This window comes from Rutidosis leptorrhynchoides, chromosome 1, assembly GCF_046630445.1.
Source record: "Rutidosis leptorrhynchoides isolate AG116_Rl617_1_P2 chromosome 1, CSIRO_AGI_Rlap_v1, whole genome shotgun sequence".
NCBI classification, from domain to species: domain Eukaryota; kingdom Viridiplantae; phylum Streptophyta; class Magnoliopsida; order Asterales; family Asteraceae; genus Rutidosis; species Rutidosis leptorrhynchoides.
The window spans coordinates 116,578,215-116,597,769 of NC_092333.1; the positions used below are offsets into that span (position 1 = coordinate 116,578,215).

Sequence of the window (19,555 nt, forward strand, 5' to 3'; positions counted from 1 at the left end):
AGCTTGTCTAACATATAAGCAAATAGCGGAAGACTTCTAGATGCTAACAAGTGTCAACACAAAGGTTGGTGAGTTCATAGTTTTAATGTTTTGCATAATCTATACATAAAGGTGGATCATAAGATTTCAGTTGTTTCATCCAGAAACGTTTATCAAAATATTCTACAAGATTGAGCACCCTGGTAACTAAGCTTTAACGTTATAATAAGTACCCCTATTTTAACATACATGCAACCAACATGTACAATACACGCAAACCAACGTGTACTAAACTCAAATAGCATACGTCTGTTTTATAGTTCAGGCTAGGGTTTCTATACCTGGAACAGACGGGGATGTCAAGCCCTATGGATCCATATACAACTATTCGCGCCCACCAGTTCTTATAACTGGCAGCTACTAGTTACCAAAGCTAAGGGATTTTCGGCTCAAACTCGGTGTAGAATTTAGTATGTACTTGTATCCATTGCGTTTAAAATAAAGTGCACGTATTCTCAGCCCAAAAATATAGATTGCAAAAGCAATTAAAAAGGGAGCATATGAAAGTGACCTTAGCATCACATATAGTCGTTCACCGAAATGTGACCGAAACTTGGAATACCAAATAACCTTAGATCTCAACCTAGAGAACATATGTTGGTCAATAATTGTCTATCAAGCTAGGGCAGGTCATAGTGTATCACAATCCTAATGCTCGAGATCGACATACAAAAGTTATCCAAAGTCGTTTCAAAAAGTCAATTTTGACAATAGTTCAACAAAACGAGACGTGCCTTATATAAGGATTCATTTACTCGGCTGGTACTATTCAAAAATCCAATTTATCAATCTTACAAACAAGTTGTTAAAATATTAATTGCAGATTCAAAAGCAATTCCAATTAACGTCAATCATAATTCAGTTGACCATATCTTTTAATTCGTTCATCGAAATTACACGATTTCTAAATGAAAAGTTATTGATTTTTCGCCAGCTTTCCAAAAACATGCATATCATATACCTTTTATCAGTAATATATGTATTTAATTCGTGATTCATCATAAACTGTTTAACGACGAAATTTAGCATACAAGCATGCATAAATATATATACTCGAGCACTAGACATGGATACACAATTAATATATAAAAGATAAGATATGAATGCTCACGTATCAATATTGTGATTCAATATTGCAGGAAAGTACGTAGACGTAACAGAGATGATAAACACTAGGTTTGATTTGCAAACAATACCCATAACCTCCATAGCTATAACCCATAGTTTCCTTAGCTCTATCCCTTTTGAAAACCCATTTTGAAATAACCCAAACAGCACTTCGTCGTAGTATTTTATGTGTAATAATACTACAATTAATAATATTAATACTCTTAATAATAATAATATAATTAATAATAATAATAATAATAATAATAATAATAATAATAATAATAATAATAATAATAATAATAATAATAATAATAATAATAATAATAATAATAATAATAATATAATACAGAGTAATATAGAGATGGAGAGATTTGTGAATCAATAAACAGAATTCGATCGAATTTATAGTGGTTGGCCTGTCCAGGGTTGCCATGCGATCGCATTGCTTCCTAGGCCATATCTCATGCGATCGCATGGGATGATTTTACAGCTCACATCTGTTTTTGTACACTAGTTCGTCGACATAATAAAATAATATATAATATATATAATTTATATTAATTAATTATATATTATATTATATTCCCGTGCATAGTTGATTTGTAATTTTTGTTCTGATAAGTTAAACGTCGTCACTAGACTTATGTCCCGGTTCTGGTTTTTCGAACGTTGTTTCGTACGCTTAGAAAACTAGTACTTTTCGTTACGCGACGTGTACCTTTATCAAAAATTAAACTTAATCATTGATAAACTATGTCACTCGAAGTGTAGCTTTAATCAATTAAGTGTTTTGGTTATTTGCTTCTATAAATCATCGTCTCGTAGTATATACATATACATATACATATATACATTTTCATTTTGAAATAGTATTTTACTGTAGCAAAGTTACTGTAGCAAATAGTGATTTTCGAAAACACTGTAGCTTTTCGGGTACTGTAGCAATTCGAAAATACTGTAGCAAATTAGTGTTTTACTGGTTCATCTTAAACGTTTTAGTTAACTTATCTAAATATCAATCGAATCAATAATCGAATGTTACTATCGTTTACTAAATAACTTGAAATCATATATATATATATATATATATATATATATATATATATATATATATATATATATATACACATTAAGTTATATATATATTGTTCGTGAATCTTCGAGAATAGTCAAAGAATAATTGATTACATGAATATAGTTCCAAAACTTGAGACTCAACATTACAGACTTTGCTTATCGTGTCAAAAACATTAAATCATTTAAAGATAAAGTTTAAATTTGGTCAGAAATTTCCGGGTCGTCACCCAACACGGTCTAGCTTCTCAAATAACTGGTAGTTATAAATCTCGACTACATCCCAAACTAATAGATTTTACAATCTAAGACTATCAAAACAGCAAAAGTCTTGAAAGAAAACACCTTACTCGGTTCTAGTTCGATCTTAATTCTACTAAGTCCTCTTTAGCAACCGAATTTGTAAATCCGATCCAACATTCAATAAACTATACCTACTTACTTCGTCTTATTTGCAAATACTATTATCATCCATCCTCAATCTTACATTCAAATTTTTAAAAAACAAAATATTCACACAGTCACTATCGAACTACCAGATGAATGATTCTACCTTAACAGTAATATGATCACTATTCTAATCACGTTTCTCTACCTAACCAAGATTCATCATAATTCAACTTGAACTGAATTCCTATTCCGATTAAGGTCTTCTCTACTTCCAAGAAAGTCACTAAACGAACGTCTCCTATAATGACATCTAATGAGTCACATCAATTTACAAAATTCAACAACTTCTCAGGACAACTCTACGAGTCCTACATAGCTAGTCAAATCCTGTAACGGTACAGCCAGGCTAGTAATACTCCTCACATAACGACAAAACATAGTTTTTCTATCTTCAGTCAAGACTACATGGAAAGCTCCATTCAAACTTACTTTCTAAAGGTCACTACCAACTTACATGAGTCTATGGTAGGAAAAGTGATTCCTCAAGTTCTTACTACGGTCAAAATCATCTGAACCAAAAGTCAACATCATACATGACACGCAAACCACCAACATACGACAGCAACAAACAGAGTTCGGGTCCTCTTATTAGAAGACTAGGAAACTACTACGCTATTCCAATCCTCACGGGCCACTACGTGTGTCCCGTCGATCCATGAAAAGGAATTACATTTCACCTAAGTCCAACACAACAAGTCACGTCATACTATAATATCATAGGGTCTGTCATCTACTGGTTCAGTCACGGTCGACAAGCATGGAGACTACACTTCACATAGTTACACAATAGGGTTCGGGACTTTCACTAATCATCAAGGGGGTCACTACCCTAATCAGTCTCTATGGGTTACTACACATGTCCCATCAGTCAATGGTAAAGAAAGGACTTCATATTCGCCTTGGTTGAAACTAAAAAATCATTCACCTTAATTCTTCCAGTCTAGGCCAACAGTAGTCTCACGTACAGTACAACAGGCCATATAACAAACAATTCACAATAGCATGACACCATATTACAAAGGTCATATCTATAAAGTCTCACAGAACATGGCAGTCAGTCTAAGGGAATAAAGTCTCGATAGTGGCAGGGTAGCTCCAGACACAATCATCGTAACTGGGTCCATCAACTGTCATCTACTTCTATCTTATAAGAATAATCAATCAATCACAACTAGAAACACTAATCGTCACAGACTATCATTACAACAAACACAAAATTCGACAAAGGCAGGATCACAATCTACAGTTACAATAATAATAATAATAATAATAATAATAATAATAATAATAATAATAATAATAATAATAATAATAATAATAATAATAATAATAATAATAATAATAATAATAATAATAATAATAATTACAGTAATGTAACAAGAATGTACCTTTATGAATACGAAGACATCTTCTATATCTATCAACACCTCAATCGCACCCGCACCCTTGACCCTCATCAACTTATGCAACTGAATCCTTATCCTTGGAGCCACATCAACTAATACTCGTCGAGTCCTTCATCTAAATTGACATCAAACACGTCCACCGAAGTTCTGTCAGCACTGAGGGTCAAAGGGGCACCAATAGGGTGGAATCGATCTTCATACCTGTCTTATCACAACATCTCACACACAAAAGTTTAGTAGATAATCTGTTAGTTTTTGCCAACTACCTCTTCAATACATACTTCATTCACTTAACCCACCCCCAAGATATGTTTGACTCGACACACAGTTTGAGAACATGTCACTTTCGTGTACATGCTGCCAAACCTACGCTCTGATACCAACTTAAAACACCCCATATTTTTTTTTAAATACAGCGGAAGACCATTTTAACAAATACATAATATAAACATGTATATATATATATATATATATATATATATATATATATATATATATATATATATATATATCCAATCCACTTAATTATAAACACGTTAATAAATAAATGACCGGGTGTTATATTAAAACGTAAATACAACTTTAATAGAAAAGACGCGACATCAGAGTTCCGACTAGTCAAACATATCTCCCAATAATCCGTCTCCCTGGAATCTATCAAGTAAGCAACAGTCAACCTGAAGGGAAGAGGAGGGGGTTAGCACGAAGCTAAGTGAGTGCAACTAACTACAGGTAATAGTATACAGGAACCGTCATACTAATCATGTCACAAAATCTAACACATAAACATCACCCAAGTGCCGTCTACAGAGACTCTGGTGGCTCGGCCAAACCATTAACCACCAGCTGATCGGACTGGGGCATACCAGAAGTTCCTCCACCACCGTGTGTATATATATAATCCACACGCGACGGACGCGTCATTCACATATATATACACCTCGATTGTCTAGGCTACCACATGAGGAACCCAACCCGCAGGTTGATCTCTCCTACCGAGGCTACCATACAATAGGGACGCACTGGGCTCCAGCAGACAAGCATCAACTAACATGCAATCATTACAATGTACTAACTAACCACAACAGTAAGTATATCTAATAAGCATGGCAATTAATGTGTGAAATCTAGTATATAATTTATCTCTGGAAAATTCCGGTTTAAAGATTACTACACACTAACGGGCAGTGTACCCGATCGTGCAATAGTATAAAGTTGGTAATTCCAAAATTGTTCCAAGGACAGTTTAACGTGAGAATTAAGATTGCAACTAATAAAAATAAACTAAGTTAATCTATGAAAATTGAAAGTACGAGATATTTTGTTTTGTGGCTATTTAACGATTAGCCAAATCAAGGATAGATTAAAAGTAAAAGACAATATTTTTGGTATTTTTAAGTTTAAGCTTTAAAGCAAACATGCAAATAAAAATAAGATAGTTGTAATAAAATAGGAGAACGAATGCTTGTCTAGACCTTTTACACCTAGTATTGGATGCATTTAGATTAAGCCCCAGTTATTATCTAACACATGTGAATTATCTAGTCGGTTCACCTGGAATTCCCCAACGCAAACACTTCAATTAAGATTACACGACACGGAATTCCCCGTAGCCTAAGACCTCCTAATTGTGATCAAATATTCCAACTGAGATGAAGACTCGAATCATAATCACACAAACTCTCGTTGCGTATAATTCACCCCTATTTCGTCTAGCCTTTTGAATTCAATTTACTCTCGTCTTCGAGTAACCAAACAACCAATTAAGACAAACCAATTGTAAATTTATTTATTAAATTAATGAACTCTCGTCCTATCAAACAAATACACAACCAATTGAATCTAAAAGTCTAGCTTAAATAAGAATTATTCTTTAATTCAAACATCAAATCATCATAAATTAAACGAATAACTGATAAGTAGCATCCAATACATAAGTTTATAAATCTAGACAAACATTAAATAACTTAGCCAATAACCATGGCAATAATTGAAATCAAAAACAAATAATTAAGATAATTCATTATTGTTGATAAGAATTAAACCTATATGAAATCTTGATCTTGAACGATTGACGAATCAAAACGTGTTTCCGGAATGATTGAGTTGATTAGATGACGTTGGGATTCCCCAAAAATCACTAAAAATCGCCCCAAGGTTGCTGGAATTCGTCAGGATCAAAAGTGGCTCAAAGTTAGGGTTTAATTTCCCTTTTATAGCTCAAAAACCGCCATCAGGAACGACCCGCGCCGCGGCCCCATTAGCCGCGACGAGGCTTAACAATTGCCAGCACTCTAACCTTTATCATAATGCTCGACCCTCAAATTCAGTTTTATCTCGCGCCGCGGGTCTTCTGGCCGCGCCGCGGCTTAATACTTGCACAGAAATTTCTTCATTTTACACCATAAAAATGCCGCGGCTTAATACTTGCACAGAAATTTCTTCATTTTACACCATAAAAATGCCCAAAAACACATTGCTTCATCGTATTAAGGCACCGCTGATAAAATAACATGGAACATACCTCAAAATGATCAAAAAGGCATATAAAAGATCTTCTCGGCTCTCGAATCATAATCTTCCCAATTATTGCGAATAAAGACCAAAACCGTATCCGAATGGACTAAAAATGACGGATATTGCCATGATAAATATATGAGAAATGTGCAATATCAGGAATCATATTATAACATGCTACTCTATACTATATTCTCCAGTTAGTCCCACTCACCGATACCGGCATCACTCGGTAGTCTAATATCACCGAGTTTTCTCCTTGTCTGTATCACCTGAAAACAATACTCACAAGTTAGTAAGTCATATTCCAAATACTAACAATATCACAATCATAATGTATATATACATACACACACACACACACACGCATATATATATATATATATATATATATATATATATATATATATATATATATATAAAATATCCACACACACACACACATATATACACTTATATACATACACATATACTCCATCACAACATTAAACCAAGTCATAACATCATATACTCATCATTATATAAACGGGCAGCATAACGGTCAAAAATCAACACTTAGTAAAATTTTCCACTGCTAAAGACACTCGGTCGACTGTCAGAGATAGTCGGCCGACTGTCTACACTCACTCGGCCGATTGTCTAGTCACTCGGTCGATGGTCTCTCACGGACACACTCGGCCGTGGGTCATACACACTCGGTCGACTGTCGAGTCGGTCAGTCGAGTGTTATGAGACACTCGGCCGACTGTGTTTATCTGCAGAAGCTGAAGAACAAAGCTACGGGTTTCACCAAAAATCGACCAATTCTTGCTCTAGAGCTCGATTATGACCTCAAAGCTGACCAAATCGAAGACACTAAACATGTAGAAACATAAATCCACAAAATTTAGACTCAAACAACATCAAATCTAACCATTTTGACCCAAATTACTCACTTTGTAAAACTTTACACAAAAACCCAAATTTCTCAAAGATTAAAGCATGAAATGCTATGATTTTTACCTTGATAGAATCAGTAAATCACAAAGAACACAAAGATACAAACGATTTGAGCTCTAAAACAAGGATTAAGGATTAGGGTTTGGTGTAGGTGAAGATGGTAAAGAATGGTGTGTTTGGGGTGTGTGTGTAGAGAAATCTAGAAAATGAGATGAAAGATGCAGCACTTTAGTCACTTATTTGTGTTTAATTCCCACACTGTACAACACACAGGTATTTATCAGTTATCTGATATCTTTCGTACATCATTTGGCGACCCAAACGAAGTCCAAATTAAATAAACAAACATATTCTGTGACCCTTGTCACTAAATGGTCTTAACCAAATACACAAATAATTATAAACATATAATTATTAAAATCACTAATTACGCCATACCCAAGGGTAAAAATGGTGATTTCACCTAGGCCCGATTATAGGATGTTACACTATTTAATAAAGCTTTCGATACAATCTTATAGAAGCTTCCAATAAGACTAATAGGGCGGTAATCATTCAAGCCAATCGGATCTTTTGATTTCGAGATCAAAGTGATGAAGGACGCATTCCATCCTTTTGAAAGTTCACCCTTATCCCAAAACCAATGTATTGCATTCATGAGGTCCCTCTTGATGGTTTCCCAAAATTTCTTGAAGAAACGAATATTAAATCTATCTGGCCCCGGCTCTTTATTGTTCGCATAGTCTTTTAACGATTCCCGTATTTCATTCTAGGAGAAGGGAGGGATATTCCAAATCATTCACCTGATCTGCTGAGATTACCGGGTAATGCAGGTATCTCATTGAAGGTCGATTCGTTGAGTGCATATTAAAAAGATGTCGAAAGTAATTGTGAACAGCCTCTTTTATGTCATCTGCATTTTCGTTCCATAATCCATTGATCATAAGTCCGCGGATGTTGTTCTTATTATATCTTTGACAAATAATGGAGTAAAAGTAGCTACAATTCTCGTCTCCCTCGAGGGTTCACTTTACCCGCGCTTTTTATCGGAGCATATTTGCTTTTGCCCTTTCTTTATCTAACCAAGTCTTTCTAGTTTCCATCCATGATAACCTTTCCAATTCATTTAACTGTCTCTTTTCAGCTAAAGATTCCCACTCTTCTACCTGAGATTTTAGCAGTAGTATCTCCTGGTCCATGTTACTGTAGGTCGATCCATTTCATGCTTTAAGTGCCGCCTTAACATTTTTAAGCTTGTTACGAAAGACGCAATTCTTTCTAGACATGTTGACATCCTGACTCCATGCATCCATAATTATTTGATTCACCTCTTCCTTGTTTAGCCACTCATCAAAAAATCTGAAAGGTTTCGGCCCAAAATCGAACAATTTATCTCTGAGAGCGATGGGACAGTGGTCTGAAAATTTCCTTCCAAGAACAATAGACGACAGGTCACACCATAGGTTTAGAAATTTTTCGGATGCGAGGAATCTATCGAGTTTGCTCATTTTGAAGCCATTGTCACACACTCACGTAAATTTTCTTCCACCCAAGGGGATTTCTACAAGTCCATTGTTTTTGGTGAAATCATTAAATCTATGCACACGACTGGGGATATAGACACTATTGAATCTTTCATCCTCGTCTCGCACCTCATTAAAATCCCTGCATAATAACCAACTAGAATCGCTACTACGCGCCATGTTGTCTAATGCGTCCCACAATCTGATTTTACCTGCATCAGCATGAGGTCCGTATACGTTTACGATATAAGATTCACCTTGCGATTGTTTCCATTTTCCTCTTATCGCGATGAAAAAATCACTTTTCATTGAAGCCTCGAAAATGAACCTGCTAGATTCCCATATTAACATTATACCACCTGAGTAGCCAATCGCCTCTTTTTGTGTATACCCGAAATCATTAGACCACCATAAATTGAAAACCAAAAATCATTTACTTCCTTACATTTTGTTTCCTGAAGCGCCAGGATGTCTGGTTTTTCGACGCTACACAGATTTTTAACCCACCCAAAAGCACCTTTTTTCCCGAAACCTCTAATATTCAATGATAGTATCTTCATTATAGATGATGAAAACATCGAAGTATAAGACGCAAACATACTTACATTTGGGGTCTGCCCTGATGATTTTCTTCAGGCCACTTTAAACCCAGCATCTTCCCATATTCATAAACTTCATCACTCTTCCTTGAATTTGCCTTTCCTGCTGTATCATTTCGAACGTGGTTTCTGCTTGTGGTTTGGGAGCTCGACTAGTATGAATGTGCTTCGACAGTACCATGTCCTGAAACATTTTTGGAGTGTTTCGGTATCTTGGATTTCTTTGTATTACGAGGAATGTTACTACCCGAAGTTCTCCTTCTACACTTACTGCAACCGTCTTTTTTCTTTTGGCTACTTCCCAATCTAGCTAATAATTTTATTCTCAAAAATCTTGACGAGGTTTTCCAGTTTCCAGGTGTTGATCACATGCAATTGATGCAAGGGATTGATGAGGACCGATTTCCTTGGGAGTGATTATCCACATGAGGTTTGGAGGTGGTTTTAGCTTTGGGATTGGTTCTTTTTGTGTCGATTTTACAGGTCGTCAGTGCTCTAGTGTTAATTGAGTTTTGTTGAGATGAAATTGAGGTCTCCTCCACCAGCTTAAGCTTTGAGACGGGACTGAAATTGGGGGAAACGCGTACAGGATTAGGGTTGGATGGGGGTATGCTTCTACGCTTGGTGTTTGGGGTGAGTAATGGTGAAAAAGGTTTGGTAATGGGGTCAGAATATGCTTGTTTTGGAATATTGGGTTTATCATGATTAATTGGGTTTAAGATGATTAGGCTAGGCTGGGTGTCATGGTGTAACATCCCGCCTTTTTCCGTTTACCTTCCGTTATGTTATTTTAAAGTCTGTTATATAATTATAACATCTTCCGCTAATACGCGTTTTAAATTATCTCGTTTAGGTAATTCATGTACCCGATTCAAACTTGAGGGACTAAACTCGCAAAGATGTCAAACATTTGACTAGGTCAAGGGTCAAACCCTTCCTCCTCCATTCATTCATCCTCCTCTTTCTCTAATACTCCCTTTCTTCTTCTCTCAAACAACCAAACAAAGAATCATCATCTATTTTGAATCTAGCAAGCATCAACTAAAACAAATTACATATTCGGAATCCTTGCACCTTCCTCTTCGAATCCATACCAATCTCATTGCATTTGGGTAACTTTATAAAAACACTAGAATTTGTGTTCTTGATGTTTTTAACTTATAGAAATGTTAATTAGTGTCTATGGCTCAAGTCTAACATGAATATGTGATTTATATGCTCGATTTTGTTATTTTAATTAACTAGCATGAACTTGAAGTTTGGTGTGTTTAATCTTAGGATTTGGTTGCCTAAATGTTGTTAGATATTAAAAGTGCATGTATTAAATGTGTTACTAGCATCACTAGCTTCAATTTGATGTGTAGGTTGACTTGGAAAGACTCCATTAACATGATTGATGAAATTATGATTTGAGTTAAGGTTTGATAGAAGTAAAATGGACTTTTGATGCATCAAATGCTTGACAATATTGGTTGTAAGTGTTTAGTTGTATTGTATGCGTAATTACCTTCGAAACGGCGTATTGGATATGTGCATTTAATTCCCGAATCATAAATGTGCAATTATGAACTTGAATGTCATAAATGATAGGAATTTAATGCGTTTTTGGTTGATGTAAATGATGAATTGTTTGATGAAAGGTGTTTAGTTGTTTTCCTCGTCAAAATACCTTTCCGATGATATAAGATACATGTTTTGATTGTTTGCGGGTCATAAATTGGGATTGTTTGGGTTTTGGTTCGTGCACTTGTGTGTTTTCAGCAAAGCAGGTCTGTACACTAATCTGGACGCCATCCAGGCCTTCACATCTGGACGCCGTCCAGATGAACTGCCAGGTTCTGATTTCGTGGTCGTTTACCATTTAATTCTAATTATGCTACGCACCTCCGATTCACATGTAACTTGTTCTAACATGCTTATATATGATTAAAAACCTCAGAAAAATAGTTCGGGACCCGACCCGAATGTGTTGACTTTTCGTTGACTTTGACCCTACCAAAGTTGACCTTTGATCAAACTTAACCAATTACTTATGCAATCATTCTAGCTTGCTCTTATACTTGTATCTTGGATGAAACTTGACAAATTTGATTCACATGCTAATTAATCGAGTCGTAATGAGCCATATGACTAATTGAATAACTTTGACCCATCATGTTTACCGTTATTGATACAACCTACTTGTTTAGGTCAAGACTAGCAATTGTCCTTGCACACGTTTACTTGTGAAGTACCTTATTACTCATGCACTCAAGGTGAGATCATAGTCCCACTTTTACTCTTTTAAACTTACATTTGGGATGAGAAAAACATAAACGTTTCGATTAACAAAGTGAACACAAGTACGAAAACAAACATTCTACGTACGAGTTAGAACACAAATCCTTAATTCGATTATCATTAGTTACACTTGCCGGGTGTAAGCGAGAACTTATGTTGTATGGCCATATGGGTTTGACAAACCCTCATTCGGACGGTTCGCTACCGTTATGCGGATGAAATATATTTTCGAGAAACAGTGTATGTTCTAACACTATTTGTGATGGGGTAACGTTAGTTAAGCATTGATAATTGGGTGCTCGTGATAACAACTTTTAGAATGTTCTTACTATTACTTCAACGTTATAAATCTTGTGGTTCAACTTACTTGCGTACGTACTTACTAAACCTATGATTTCACCAACATTTTCGTTGACAGATTTTCTATGTTTTTCTCAGGTCCTTGAACGATATGTGTTACATGCTTCCGCTCACTATTTTGATACTTGCTTGGATGTCGAGTATACATGCATACATGGAGCATCTTTTGACTTTACATTTAAACTCTGTCGCATAGGTTTCATTTGTACGTAAAACGTTGTAACGTCACTAGTTGTTGAACTACTTTTGTAAACTTGAAACATCTTTACATCTGAAATGAATGCGACATATTTTGGTCAAACGTCATTTTAAAGACTTATGATCACCTAATGGGACCTAAGTAGATGGCGCCGTCAATGACGATTTTGTCAGGTCGCTACAGTTGGTATCAGAGCATTGGTTGTAGGAATTTAGAGTTCATTAGTGTCAACCCCGAGTCATAGGATACATTAGTGAGTCTAGACTACAACCGGCATATAGAATTGAAGTAGGAACTACTTGACTACTTGTGCATTTACACTCGAACTCTTCTATTCATATCTAACTTTTATACCATCTTAATCTCACGTTGTTTAATTTGATTGACACGCCACCTTGACTTAGTGAAGTAATGTCGAATGCACATAGAATTAGGGTAATATAATTTCCGGGATTATATTACGGTGACTCATATGAACGTTTCGACAATATGACATAAAGAATTTAAGGCGGGTCAAGGAAAATTTTCTCTTTATCTCATTCCATATCATGGTTAGTATTATTGAGAATACTAATCAACGATATTCTTGTGTTTTGAAGGAACAATGCCTCATCGCCGTGTACCACGCCATGAAACACCCGAACAAGCTCTACAACGAATGATAGCCACCGTCGTGGATGCGGCCAGGGCTGGTCACTCATCCAACAACAACAACAATAACAACAACCACAACAACAACAACAATGGAGCCGGTAACTCAAATGAGGGATGCTCCTACAAAGATTTCATGGGGTGCAAACCTCATACTTTTGATGGGACCGGGGGACAGGTTATGCTCACCCGATGGTTTGAACAAACGGAAGCCGTCTTTAGCATAAGCGGTTGTCGGGACCAAGACAAGGTCAAATATTCCACCCACACTTTCGCCAGAATCGCTCTCACATGGTGGAACACGTATGTACAATCGGTGGGTACCGATGAAGTCCACGCACTCTCTTGGTCCGACTTAAAGGAAAAGATGATCATCGAATACTTCCCACGTGAATAGACTCGCAAGCTCGAACAAGAGCTAAGGACTCTAAAAGCGGTCGGGAACGACCTCATTTCTTATAATCAACGATTTACCGAGCTACCCTTGATGTGCCCAAAACTCGTGAACCCCGAGTCTTTAAGGGTTAAACTTTACATGGATGGTCTTCCAAAGAGCATCAAATACGGGGTAATGTCATCCAAACTCACTAATCATCAAAGCTTCGAATATGGCCCGCAAATTAATAGAAACGATGGACGAAATCGATATACCGGCACCTAAAGCCGAGGATAAGTCGGGTAACAACAAAAGAAAATGGGAAGCCCCCCAATCAAGCAACAACAACTTCATCAAAAAGCCTCTCACCTCTGACGGCAAGAAAAGTTATGCCGGAACCAAACATTTTTGCAACAAATACCACAAGCATCATTTTGGTGATGTGGCACGCTAGTTTGACACCGGTGCCAAGGAATTGGTCACATGGCCAAAGATTGTAGAAACGTCGCCCCCGTCGCTCAAAAGGGGCCCAATGCACCAAAGGCGGTCACTTGTTACGGATGTGGCCAACAAGGTCATTATAGAAATGCATGCCCAAAGAAGAAAGATAACCCCAATACGCGTGACCGATCTTTCAACATTAACATCGAGGAAGCCCGAGATGACAATGAACTAGTCACGGGTACTTTTCTTCTCAACAATTACTATGTCTCTTGCTTATTCGATTCGGGTGCCGACAAGAGTTTTGTATCCAAGACTTTGACTCATTCTTTTAGCACTCCACCACTTCCACTAGATACTACCTATACCATTAAAGTGGCCAACAGTAAACTATTGAGTGCCGACAAATTTTATCGGGGGTGTACGTTAAACTTAATGGGTAAAGAGTTTGAAATTGACTTAATACCTATAGAACTAGGGAGCTTCGATGCAATCATTGGTATGTATTGGCTAGCCAAAACAAAATCTCACATCCTTTGTGATCTTAAAGCGATTCAAATTCCTATCGAGAATGGTGAACCCTTGATTGTCTATGGCGATAAGAGTTGCACCGGACTCAACCTCGTCTCGTGCCTTAAAGTTGAAAAGTACCTTCGTAAAGGTTGTTTCACGATTCTAGCCCACATTAAGAAAGTTGAAACTGACGAGAAGCATATCGATGATGTGCCAATTGTTAGTGACTTTTCCGATGTATTTCCCGACGAATTACCGGGACTTCCACCTCATCGACCAGTTGAATTCCAAATCAATCTTATTCCGGGAGCCGCACCCGTAGCACGTGCACCGTATAGAATTGCTCCATCCGAAATGCAAGAATTGCAAAGTCAAATTTAAGAACTACTTGATCGCGGTTTTATCCAACCTAGCCATTCACCATGGGGCGCTCCGATTTTATTCGTTAAGAAGAAAGATGGATCCCTACGAATGTGTATCGACTATCGTGAACTAAACAAATTGATGGTTAAGAACCGATATCCTCTTCCACGCATCGATGACCTCTTTGATCAACTACAAGGATCTCGTGTATATTCGAAAATCGATCTCCACTCAGGTTATCATCAATTAAGGGTTAAGGGGGAAGATGTCTCCAAAACCGCTTTCTGGACTCGTTATGGTAGTTATGAATTTATTGTAATGCCATTTGGTCTCACTAACGCACCGACGGTGTTCATGGACCTTATGAACCGCGTGAGCAAACCGTATCTCGATAAATTCATTATTATGTTCATCGATGACATCTTGGTCTATTCTAAAAGCGAAGAAGAACACGAACAACACCTTCGACTCGTGCTCGAACTCTTGAGACAAGAACGACTCTATGCCAAATTCTCCAAGTGTGAATTTTGGTTGAAGGAAGTTCAATTTCTCGGTCATATCGTAAGCGACCAAGGTATTAAGGTCGATCCCGCAAAGCTCGAAGCCATTAGCAAATGGGAGACTCCTACTACTCCTACTCACATTCGTAAATTCTTGGGTCTCGCCGGGTACTATCGTAGATTCATCGAAAACTTCTCTTTGGTTGCACGTCCTCTAACCGCGTTAACTCACAAGGGAAAGAAATTCATTTGGGCGACCGAGCAAGAATCCGCATTTCAAATCTTGAAGACAAAGCTAACCACCGCTCCTATCTTGTCACTTCTCGAAGGCAATGATGATTTTGTTTTATATTGCAATCAGTGTTGTAAAAAACGGAAAAAACGGGGGTGTAAACGGGGGTGTAGACGGATTTTGGAGTGCCCCGTCCCGTTTATACATAAAACGTTTGAAAAAATAGAAATCGGCCAAAAAACTGTCAAAAGACGGTCAAACACGGTCCGAGACGGGAAAAAACGGGTTTTCTGATTTTTTTCAAGTTTTATTTTTCTTTTTTTTTTATTAAAAAAAATTAAACGCTGTGCTATTACTTAGGGTTTCTTTTTTTATGCTTAAAATGTTGAAGTATTTAAACATGTGTAAAATGCTTATGTTTGGAATAATGTAATGTACAATATATATAATATATAACATTTTTATTTAAAAGTCAACGTTAGTCAACATCCGTCTCGACCTCCGTCTCGACCGTATCGACCCTTTTAGGACCCGACCGTCTCGACCCCATCTCGCGTCTTTCGCAACCTTGATTGCAATGCCTCGAAACATGGTTTTGGGCGTGTATTGATGCAACGAAAGAAAGTCATTGCTTATGCCTCTCGACAACTAAAAATTCATGGACGGAACTACACGACACATGATCTCGAACTCGGAGCCGTTGTCTTTGCACTTAAAATGTGGAGACACTATCTTTATGGAACCAAGAGTACTATCTTCACCAATCACAAAATCCTCCAACACATCTTCGACCAAAAGCAACTAAACATGAGACAACGACGGTGGATTGAAACCTTGAACGATTACGATTGTCAGCTTCGTTACCATCCTGGAAAGGCAAATGTAGTAGCCGATGCCTTAAGTCGAAAAGAAAGAGCAGTGCCTCTTCGTGTCTGAGCTTTAAACATCACCATCCACACCAATCTCAATAGCCAAATTCGTTTAGCCCAAGATGAGGCTCTCAAGGATGAAAACATCTCTCTCGAACACTTGAACGTCCTCACCTCTCGATTCGAAGTTAAAGAAACCGGACTCCAATATTTCGCCGGAAGAATTTGGGTACCTAGTTATGGGGACCTACGAAGCCTTATTTTAGACGAAGCCCATAAGTCAAGATATACGATTCACCCCGGTGCCAATAGGATGTACCACGACCTCAAAGAACAATATTGGTGGCCGAACATTAAAAGGGACGTCGCCATTTATGTGGGAAAGTGCCTAACTTGCTCCAAAGTCAAAGCCGAACATCAAAGACTGTCCGGATTACTTCAACAACCCAAAATCCCACAATGGAAGTGGGAGAGAATAACGATGGATTTTATCACAAAACTACCAAGAACGGCGAGCGGTTATGATACTATTTGGGTTATTGTAGACCGTTTCACCAAATCCGCCCACTTCCTAGCCATGAAGGAAACCGACAAAATGGAGAAACTTGCACAACTTTACATTAAAGAGATCGTCGCCCATCACGGTTGTAGTGACCCGAACTTTTCCATGTTTATATATATTAATTGAGATTGATATTTACATGATTAAATGTTTCCAACATGTTAAGCAATCAAACTTGTTAAGACTTGATCAATTGAAATATGTTTCATATAGACAATTGACCACCCAAGTTGACCGGCGATTCACAAAAGTTAAAACTTGTAAAAATGACATGACGATATATATATATGGATATATATATGGTTAACATGAGATTATGATAAGTAAGTATCTCCATAAGTATATTAACAATGAGTTATATACATATAAACAAGACTACTAACTTAAGGATTTCGAAACGAGACATATATGTAACGATTATCGTTGTAACGACATTTAAATGTATATATATCATATTAAGATATATTAATATATCATAATATCATGATAATATAATAATTTAACATCTCATTAGATATAATAAACAATGGGTTAACAACATTAATTGAGATCGTTAACTTAAAGGTTTCAAAACAACACTTACATGTAACGACTAACGATGACTTAACGACTCAGTTAAAATGTATATACATGTAGTGTATTTAGATGTATTAAAATACTTTTGGAAGACTTCAAGACATATATCAAAACACTCATACTTAACGAAAATGGTTACAGTTACTTTCCCATTCTTTTCTTTCATCAAGAATTCTAGTCGTATTCTTACCCGTATTATACACAGCTTCAAAACGTACTTACTATGGGTATATACCAATAGGAACTAGCATGGGATTCCACTCTTGATTATGTCATGTATGACTAATCAATTTTAACTTCTACCATGAGCTAGTCAACTAACTAGAACTCCTTTTAACCCCACTCACCACTCACCAATTACCACTCATCATTCACTCCATTTCACTTCCAATTCTCTTTCTAATTCTCTCTCAACACACCCACACTATTATGAACGTATTTTTCCAGTAGTTAATCATCATCTTCATCAAAAATCACTTTAAGAATCAAGCTATAATCATCATAGGAAGAACACTTCAAGAACACTTCAAAAATCCCTTCAAGTTTACTAATTTACTTCCAAGCTTTCTAATCCATTCCAAGTAATCATCTAAGATCAAGAAACCTTTGTTATATATAGTAGGTTATCTTTCTTATTCAAGGTAATATTCATATTCAAACTTTGATTCAATTTCTATAACTATAAACTATCTTAATTCGAGTAAAAATCTTACTTGAACTTGTTTTTGTGTCATGATCCTACTTCAAGAACTTTCAAGCCATCCAAGATCCTTTGAAGCTAGATCATTTCTTGTCACTTCCAGTAGGTTTACCTACTAAACTTGAGGTAGTAATGATGTTCATAACATCATTCGATTCATATATATAAAACTATCTTATTCGAAGGTTTAAACTCGTAATCACTAGAACATAGTTTAGTTAATTCTAAACTTGTTCGCAAACAAAAGTTAATCCTTCTAACTTGACTTTTAAAATTAACTAAACACATGTTCTATATCTATATGATATGCTAACTTAATGATTTAAAACCTGGAAACACGAAAAACACCGTAAAACCGGATTTATGCCGTCGTAGTAACACCGCGGGCTGTTTGGGGTTAGTTAATTAAAAACTATGATAAACTTTGATTTAAAAGTTGTTATTCTGAGAAAATAATTTTTATTATGAACATGAAACTATATCCAAAAATTATGGTTAAACTCAAAGTGGAAGTATGTTTTCTAAAATGGTCATCTAGACGTCGTTCTTTCGACTGAAATGACTACCTTTACAAAAACGACTTGTAACTTATTTTTCTGACTATAAACCTATACTTTTTCTGTTTAGATTCATAAAATAGAGTTCAATATGAAACCATAGCAATTTGATTCACTCAAAACGGATTTAAAATGAAGAAGTTATGGGTAAAACAAGATTGGATAATTTTTCTCATTTTAGCTACGTGAAAATTGGTAACAAATCTATTCCAACCATAACTTGATCAACTTAAATTGTATATTATGTAATCTTGAGATACCATAGACACGTATACAATGTTTCGACCTATCATGTCGACACATCTATATATATTTCGGAACAACCATAGACACTCTATATGTGAATGTTGGAGTTAGCTATACAGGGTTGAGGTTGATTCCAAGATATATATAGTTTGAGTTGTGATCAATACTGAGATACGTATACACTGGGTCGTGGATTGATTCAAGATAATATTTATCGATTTATTTATGTACATCTAACTGTGGACAACTAGTTGTAGGTTACTAACGAGGACAGCTGACTTAATAAACTTAAAACATCAAAATATATTAAAAGTGTTGTAAATATATTTTGAACATACTTTAATATATATGTATATATTGTTATAGGTTTGTGAATCAACAGTGGCCAAGTCTTACTTCTCGATGAAGTAAAAATCTGTGAAAGTGAGTTATAGTCCCACTTTTAAAATCTAATATTTTTGGGATTAGAATAC

General features: G+C 36.3%; 1 protein-coding gene across 1 annotated transcript; it reads right to left on the reverse strand.

Moving 5' to 3' along the window:
• Window positions 1-8,755: 8,755 nt before the first annotated feature.
• On the reverse strand, window positions 8,756-9,618 carry LOC139888421 (uncharacterized). Its single transcript, XM_071871432.1, has 3 exons — window positions 9,482-9,618; window positions 9,069-9,386; window positions 8,756-8,963 (listed from the first exon to the last, which is right to left on the reverse strand). Exons 1-3 carry the CDS (start codon window positions 9,616-9,618, stop codon window positions 8,756-8,758), a joined length of 663 nt encoding a protein of 220 aa, XP_071727533.1.
• Between the last annotated feature and the right edge of the window lie 9,937 nt (window positions 9,619-19,555).

Bases quoted from the DNA above. Each gene is read 5' to 3' on its own strand.
- LOC139888421 (XM_071871432.1), bottom strand. From the start codon at position 9,618: ATGAAGATACTATCATTGAATATTAGAGGTTTCGGGAAAAAAGGTGCT. The intron at 9,387-9,481 runs GTTTTCAATTTA...GGAATCTAGCAG, and splicing joins AAGGAAGTAAATGATTTTTG to GTTCATTTTCGAGGCTTCAA. The intron at 8,964-9,068 runs GTGAGTGTGTGA...TGTTCTTGGAAG, and splicing joins TTGGGTGGAAGAAAATTTAC to GAAATTTTCAGACCACTGTC.